General features: G+C 29.1%; 1 protein-coding gene across 1 annotated transcript; it reads left to right on the forward strand.

Annotated features, from left to right (window-relative positions):
* Positions 1 to 2,211: 2,211 nt before the first annotated feature.
* Positions 2,212 to 8,036, forward strand: LOC145185371 (lipoma-preferred partner homolog). Its single transcript, XM_090098170.1, has 8 exons — positions 2,212 to 2,438; positions 2,893 to 3,161; positions 3,585 to 3,686; positions 4,012 to 4,079; positions 6,851 to 7,029; positions 7,176 to 7,227; positions 7,439 to 7,507; positions 7,604 to 8,036. The coding sequence occupies exons 1-8, from the start codon at positions 2,347 to 2,349 to the stop codon at positions 7,736 to 7,738; spliced, it is 966 nt and encodes a 321-aa protein (XP_089954296.1). The 5' UTR covers positions 2,212 to 2,346; the 3' UTR covers positions 7,739 to 8,036.
* Positions 8,037 to 8,674: the final 638 nt, after the last annotated feature.

An 8,674-nucleotide genomic window follows, 5' to 3' on the forward strand; every position in this document is an offset into this window, starting at 1 on the left:
TTAAAAGTATTTTCTTTACAGTGATAAAGTATGCATCACCTGGTCTTTGTTTGAGTTTTCCAAACTGGTTCTCTAAAGGATCAGTTGTAATTATTCCCAGGAATACATATTTACGACTTGCAGATAAGAGGAAGCTTTGGCAACTCCACAGGACCATTAAAAGTAAGATAGAGACTATTAGAAGCAACTTTTGTGAAACGTTTAAAACGAACTTTTTGGGAAGAGTACATTTGTTCAGCCATGTTTCCAAATTCTAACAGAATTTGAAGGTTAAAATCACCAGAAGAGAAAAAAGCAGCTCCATTTGAATTTCACCTGCGTACATCTGAATTAGAGGTATAAACAATAGCAATTCACCAAAATTCAATTTTTATGAAAGAAAGAAATTATTTTAATCAACATCCTTTAACTCTAGATGACCTTTTGAGAAATACACTGTTTCATCATAAAACACTTTCAGACGAGTTGAAACTTTGTGCCTTTCGACTGGTTTAGAAAATACTAGTGTTGTTACGACTTTGAAATTATTCGATAGTCGACTAAATCAATTAATGTATTTTTCAAAGTCGACTCATACATTTTTAAAATTGACTTAGTCGACTAAAATCGACTTAGTCGATTAAAAGTCGATTTAGTCGAAATATTTGAATAAAAACTTTTTCATAATCATATAGTTTAACCCTTTCGAGATTCTGTACATGTATGTACCACTAAATTACATAGCTGATCTAGACGTCTTTTTGTGAGTAAAACTCGCTTGAAATGCATATTTTTTTTTTGTTGATGACGCTTTAGGAACGTGCAACAAAAATAGAAAATACATACCTAAAATCAATAAAAAGCTGAAAACAGGCGAATATGTGTTTCAGTGCAGTAAAGATGGACTGCTATTTGTAAAATGGGAAGACACGAAAGAAGTCCTTATGTTGAGTAATTTTCATAAAGTTGATGTTACAGAAGTGACGAAAACTTTGAAAGACGGCTCAAATGTAGTGTTTTTCTTGCTCAGAGATGATTGCGCTTCATCGCGAGATTATGGGAGGGGTGGATTTAGAGGACCAAATGATAGGACTATACGAATTAGATCGTAAATTGAATAAATGGTGGAAGAAATTGTTTTACCGCTTACTTATGATGTCCCTTGTGAATGCTTGGATAAAGCATAAGGAGGCCTCAAATAATAAAATTCCTTGGAAGCAATTATTGGTTCCCCTGGCAGAGGAAATGATAAACGAGGGAAGAAAAACTGCAGCTGTATAACGTTCATCGTAGAGTGGGAGACCATCTATGAAAAAACTGCGACTGAAAAATGTATATCCACATCTTCCTGTGGAAGGATGATGTGAATATACATTTTTCAGTCGCAGTTTTCGATTCAAAGTTTTTGTCGTTGACATTGTAAAAAGCGTTTGGACGATCAAGAACATAAAGCAAATCAATCCTTTCTAAAATTTATTATTTGATATGGGTTGATCTACACTACAAAAGACCGCTGATGTCAGGAGTATAAATCTGCTCCTTTTACAAACAAAAAAAATATCATTAAAAATTACATAATGACGAACTTAATGATAATAACAGAATTATGAATAGCAAATTCTTTCTCTCCTAAAAAAATGAAATGTTCAAAGAACTAAAAGTTAAACTTTGCTGTTAAAATGCCCCCAATTTTTTTTTTTTTTTTTTTTTTTTTTTTTTTTTACCGCAAAAAAATCGATTCATTGTTTAAGTAATCTAAAAATCATTTTTTATTTGAATTATCAATGTATTTCCATTGAGGAATCAAAAATTCTTATTTAGAAAAAAAAAAGATAATCTTGAATTATTGTAAACTTCGTTTTATCGAAGGAAAATTCAAATCATTAATATCTAATTTACAGTTAAATGATAAAATGTTAAATTTTTGTTCCGGATGTTTTTATAGAATTTTTATACGTTTTTGTGTGCTAGTCAGAACATTATAAGAATTCCAAAGCAATTTTCTCATAAAAAAGTGAATACCGTAAAAAAAATTGTCGTAAAAAAAAAAATTTACCCTATAACAAAAAACATTTTTTGCAATCGTGTCTTGATTTTATGCATTTGGGGTTTTGATTTAAGTGTTTAGCTGTTTTCATTCTGTCGAAAAAATCTTGCTGCTTTTGTACATTTTGCTGACCTGAAATTTGATTTTAAATTCACAATTCACAAAAAATAAAAAAACTCCAATTGTCGTCCGTAAATTATACGAGCGATATAATTTAAAGGAGTGGAATAATAACGCTGTACCACACCTTTCGAAGCAATTTATATACATAAGCTTTTCTCACAATATGATTTTAATCCGAAACGTCGTGCTGTTTTATAATGTTAAAATTTCAGGTTGAAAGAACTACTTTACCTAAAACTTATACAGTGGGATGCGACGACAATGGGAAAGAGTCTCATGTTTCTAGCAGGTTGGAGACTAATACAACAGAACTACACTATATATAATTTCATAAACTCATCTTTCGTAATTCACTTCAAATTATGTAAAAAATTTACTTTTAAAAAAAATCTTTTTCTTTTTGATAGTAATAAATTTCAAGTTTTAAGATATCTTAGGTCATGTTCACCCCTGCAAAAAAGAAAAGGATGGCAGGGATGAACTTTTTTGTAGCTAACATAAGTCACTTGTAAGAAGTTAAAATAGTCACTTCCTTAATATATAAAGAAAGTTTAAACTTGCCTTAAAGAAAGAAAATTAAAAATACAAAAAAGTATAATACTAATTTAGTTTTTTCTATTACCTATGGTGACAGTTTTAACTGAGTTATTTTTTCAAAACAATTTTATTTGCAAATTGATATTTTAAAAATATGAATAATTGAAAATTTTTAGATTTGTATATTATGTTTATTTTATTTTTAGTGTAAAGTTTGCTGTTAGGCAACATGCAACTAAAGCATCAAAAGTTCCACCACCTGTGAAAGCAAAGCCTACAAAGCCTAGTGATGTGTTGGCTTCTGCAGCAGAGACTCATGACTTTCCTCCACCCCCACCTGGATTAACTGATGATTTTCCCGAGCCTCCTACCTCACTTGAACCTAGTGGAAGATCTAGTATTGAAGATGAACTTGATGCTCTCACAGATATGCTAGCACTTGGGCTGGAGAGTGCTTCTGATCCAAACTTTTTTGGTAATATATTTTTTACAGAAAAAAATAATTTAGTTTTAATCCTCATTACATTTTTTATAAATGGTTACCTGATAAAATGACACGGTTTCCATCAAAAAGATTCCTCTAAATGTTAAAAGCGTTTTAAAATGATTTTAATATGGAAATACTTTAAGTATAAATTTGGTTTCAGGACTCAGACTAAAAGGTGTGATTAACAATCAAGTAGTGTCTAATATTAGGATAGTATCCTATTATCTGAAGTTATTTTCTTAATATGTTAGTATCATTTAATATTATCCTAGCATTAATAATAAAATAGTTGTGAACAGTGATAATACATTATTTCAAGTCCCATGATTTTTAAAGAGATAAAGTATTATTCTATCTAAAATAATATACATTGATTATGCAACAAGACTATACTTTTGAAATTTTATATAGGGGTGTGTTATAAATGTCGTAAAGCAATATCTGGTGAAGGAAATGGCTGTACTGCTATGGATAATACTTATCATGTGTCTTGTTTTGTTTGCCAAAAATGCAGTAAGTATATATTGATTTCTTCATATATGAAAAACTGAATAAATTATATATATCAATTCATCATAGTTAAATTGCTATTTAACTATGATGAGTTGACTTTTATAATTTATTCAGTTGCTACTAATAATTTATTCAGTTGCTACTAATAATTTATTCAGTTGCTACTAATAATTTATCATAGTTAATTGACTTTAATAATTTATCATAGTTGTTAAACTCAATTCATTGCCAATTGTCAAAGTCAATTCATCACATTTCTATAAACTGTTTCTTCTTTTTTTGATACTTTTCTATTCTTTAATTGTAAGTTTAAATTGCAATTTAGAGAAAAAATTGACTGGACATGAATTTTACTGCTGCGACAACCTTCCACATTGTGAGGAGTGCTATAAGGTATTATTGAATTATTCAGATTATATACACACTTATCCACAAAATAAAGGCACCACTTGTAAGAATAGAATACATGAACACAATTATTTTGATGATAATATTAAAATTGACTTTGAGGATGGTAAATGTATGTGTGTGTGTATGTATATATATATGTAAGTATGTATGTATGTATGTATGTATGTATGTATGTATGTATGTATGTATGTATGTATGTATGTATGTATGTATGTATGTATGTATGTATGTATGTAAGTATGCATGCATGATATTAAGTATGTTGCAGTATGGATGTAGCAACAGCATGAACACCAGGTTGATTGCACTCCTCAAATGTTTTCTTTTACTAGTATACCTTCGTATCTGAACAATAAATAGTAAAGGCTTTCATTTTATAATGTGTAGTGTAAAGATGAACAATTAACTTAATGTCTATGGTATATTTATATAATTTTTATAATAAAACGAACAACAAGTTTGCATACCTGTGTTAGAACTGTAGAACTAAGCTCATCTCCAAGAAACTGTTCAGTGTAAAAAATACACATAAACTTTTACATCTCAGGAGTTTCTTCTTTTATTTCTTCACTAATTTCAGTGTCAGTCAGCAGAAACAGTTTCAAGTAGTATAATGCTTTAGCCATCTCACTATGAGGAACTCCTGAATTATGAAATTTAAATCTATCAGTCAATAGTAGTATCAAAGTAACCCAGTTCTTGGTAATATGCCAATTAAAACAATTCTCTGAAAATTATGATCAAATGTTTTCCATTTCGTAGAGCTGAAAATAATTATAATGGAAAGTGTGAGGGGAATTGAATCTTTTAGCGGTTATAACTATAAGTATAACCAGAATTTATTGAACTAGTTCTCAAAATTCTGATTGTATGCCTCACTTTTTTAAAAACCTTTATATTTCTAAAAAATTGAAAAGCAGCCAGCCTTTGTTCATTAAGCCAGCAAGCAAGAGGAGTTAATCATTTTTTTAAATCTTGAAATTCATGATGCATGTCTAACAAACTTAAATAGGTTACTCTCTGTCCCTAAGTTATGACTGCTTGGATAAAACTCCCAAAAATGGGTACATGCAGTTAATAATGTTAAGTTTGCTAAATGATTCTGTTCCGTACTTCTTTTACTCCTGTAGTGTTAGCACAGGTGGTATTAAAGTAAATACACTGAATTTTTTCTAAAGCTAAGAAAAAATTCTTCTACTGGGAGGCTACAACTATTGCACACCTTTTTTTTAAATTTCCCGCCAAAATTTGTAGACCTCCGTTGATGTAATTTTTCATTTGAATTTTGTAACTCAATGTAAATTTCACTGAAAAATGAAATAAATGGTCTTAGATTTGCATACAAAATTGAATTTTTAAAGAAAAGAGAAGCTATAGTGACAATCTAATTCAGTGCCAAGTAATTCACTTTTTCCTTCAATCCTTGCAAAATCAGCTAACCTATCTTTTGAAAATTGTTTTCATTACATCAGTTCTATCAATTTTTTTTAATCAAAATGAATCACTAGAAAAGAGTTTGTTATTAGCAACAACACTATTTCTAATCACTGGAAGTTTGATGTAGTAATAAAGCCTCTTTAACTGCTGTATGAGAAGTATGGTGCACAGAATTTGTAAGATCATAGAATTTGTAAGATCAGGATGTGTTTTGGTTTTAGATATGAATTGCCTTGCTACTATTGGTATTACAGAATTAAAGGAATTGTAAAATATAACATTTTCAGACCTTACCCTACATTTGTTATGATTACATTGAGATTATATGATGAATATTGATAATGAACAATGAACAGATGAATATGAACAAATGAATATGAATAATGAACAGATTTAAGATATCTTTCTGAAATTTAAGAAAAAGTAGCTCAAAAATTTAAGTACTTTGTAATTGCTCATAAAGCTAACAAATTTGCATCGTTTATTATTGCATTGGTGAACAAACATTGGTAATGATAAATCGGGTAGCAATCACAAATAAATAATGGTGATAGTGTTGGAACTCTTAAGTCAGTCTGGTTGAACTATTAATTGACAAACTCATACATTTGAATAGTGTAAACAAGAAAGACTTATCCAGAGAGAGGTCAGAGGGGGAAAAGAGAATCAGCAACAAAAATGCAGAACTTAGGAGCAATTTTTTTTTCTGTCAAAGAGATAATCATACTCTTTTCAAATATTACATCTCTAAATAACAAGGCTCACTTCCGTATGTAATATTTCTGTATATGACTTTTAGATTTCGATATTATGGTCATTCTATTTCACATGCTACACATGTTGAACCATTAATCTTTTGCAAGTTTTTGTTTAAAATCTTGCACTATCATATTATGTGAAAGAAATAATCATTTTTGAGATTTGAAAAAAGCTACAAGCAACAAAAGTATTTAAGAAAATGGTGAATGCTAGCACTTACGTAGCCTCTTTTTTATTAAATTTTAGTTGTCTTATATTTTTCAATTATTAAGAGTTTATTCTTCATCATTAACTTTGTGTTGCACAATTTTTTTTTAATGTGTTTGCTAATTAGGTTATTAACTTCTTAATCGATTGTTCTGAATATTGCATGACTTGGATTTATATTTATTATTTTTTAATGTTTATATTTACAATAAAAATGTTTGTTTCCAACAGCAACAGTCAAAAATCCTTTCAAAAACATATTGTTTAATGTAAGCATTTTTGACTGTTACTGGTGAAGCTTAATTTATGTGATGAAAAATCATTGGTTTGTTTTTTCAATTATAAACTAGAGTACCTTGGAGGACTGTGTCGTGTGCAAAGAGAAAATATTTGACCGAATCCTTCGTGCAGTTGGTTCGTGTTATCATCCAAAATGTTTTACTTGTTCGAGCTGTAATAAGAATTTAGATAGTATACTGTTCACCTTGGATGCTGCCAATACAATACATTGTGTTGAATGCTATCAGCTGTATGCTTTAATTTGTTAATAAGTGATCTACTTTTATAATTTAAATTACTTTTTTATATATTTTTCTAGAGCTTGAAATATGTAAATATTGAAATAAATAAAAATGTTTTAAGATTGAAAAATTTAAAAAAAAAAAATTCATTTAGAAAGTTTTCACCGAGGTGTGCTTTTTGCCAAAAACTAATCAAGCCTAATAATGTAAGAGTATTTTTATGTTTTTTCATTTTATATTTTAGTGTTTGTAGTTTCTTATGTTTTATTGTTTGTGGTTTCTTATGTTCTATCGTTTTAAGTTTCTTATATTCTATTGTTTGTAGTTTCTTATATTCTATTGTTTGTAGTTTCTTATATTCTATTGTTTTAAGTAAATTATTCGATAATTACGTTTTTTTTTTAATTTGTTTTTAAGCAACGTGGTGAAACAGTACACATAGTTTCTATGCAGAAAAATTTCCATGTGGAATGTTACAAATGTGAGGTAAGTTATAATTTTGTAAAGAAAATATTGTTAGTTCCACGCGTTTTACCGTGCGCGTAAACCTTTCTAAGCTTCTACGTCGAAGTTTTCTTTTAGGATTGTGGTGAGTTGCTTTCAAGCGAAGACGGTCGCGGTTGTTATCCATTAGACGGACGTTTGCTTTGTCAACAATGCAATGGTGCAGCACAGGCAAAAAGGTCTAATGGATCTCGACTCTCTACAGTACTTTAAAAGAAAAAGCTTAAAAGTGTAGTCAACTTTTAAATATGATAAACAATTCGGCAAATGGTTGCCTTTTTTTAGTATTTGTCATGCAAAGGTGTTGTTCCACAATAAACGTCTGCTACGCTTTTTTCAATAGGGCTATTTATCTTTTGAGCAATATTTTATTTTGATATAAATTTTTAAGTATTTTGCTATAAATTTTGACTGGTCTGTAATAAATGTAAATCTATTTTTCGATTTTTTTTTTTTTTTTTTACAATTTGTATGACTAAATATACAGAAGATATTAAAAAATGGTAGTGTTGATTAATTCGAATAGTTTACTCTTTTCTAACTATAAATACCATGTATTAGTTAGCTGTTGTTCATTAGTAAAAATAAGCTGGGAACATCGATGGCTTAATCTGCAAACCTGCCAACTGTTTTATGCAATTTTACAGAAAGGTAAAAAAACTCAATGAAATATTCGCAATAACCATATCCTAAAATGCAATTTGGTGCTTTTTTATTCTGAAACCAAGGAGTTGTTTAATTTGGATACTATAGGTGATAATCACGCGTATTCAATGATATCAAAATATGATTTTGGGTCGAATCATCTAAAAATTTTGTATTTTTTAAGTAAAACTGTAATAAAAACAGAACTAAAAATTTCATTTTATATATATATATATATATTCATCGCATTTATATGCAGAAAAAATCCAATTTGTTGTATTAAGGATAGGTGATGAGACTGTCTTGCCGTTGAAAAAATAAATAAGTCTATAAGCTTTGCAATTTTCCTTAAGAATTTTACGGATGTTCGTTAAAAACAACTCTTTCTTTACTTGTGAGTTTCGAATGATGGCTTCAACTCGAAGTTGTAGGTATTTGAAATTCTGACGTAGGCGAGTGGAATCAGAATGGAGCTGGGAAAATACTGAAAGTTTTAGATATTAC

Source organism: Hydra viridissima, unplaced genomic scaffold, assembly GCF_058129835.1.
Source record: "Hydra viridissima isolate aposymbiotic clone 2 unplaced genomic scaffold, HvirCarnegie_v1 scaffold_9, whole genome shotgun sequence".
NCBI lineage: Eukaryota > Metazoa > Cnidaria > Hydrozoa > Anthoathecata > Hydridae > Hydra > Hydra viridissima.

What these genes read in the sequence shown, in the direction of transcription:
- LOC145185371 (XM_090098170.1), top strand. Translation starts at nt 2,347, where the DNA reads ATGTTAAAATTTCAGGTTGAAAGAACTACTTTACCTAAAACTTATACA. An exon ending in AACTAATCAAGCCTAATAAT is followed by an intron (nt 7,228 to 7,438) that starts GTAAGAGTATTT and finishes TTTGTTTTTAAG; the next exon opens with CAACGTGGTGAAACAGTACA. An exon ending in TGGAATGTTACAAATGTGAG is followed by an intron (nt 7,508 to 7,603) that starts GTAAGTTATAAT and finishes GTTTTCTTTTAG; the next exon opens with GATTGTGGTGAGTTGCTTTC.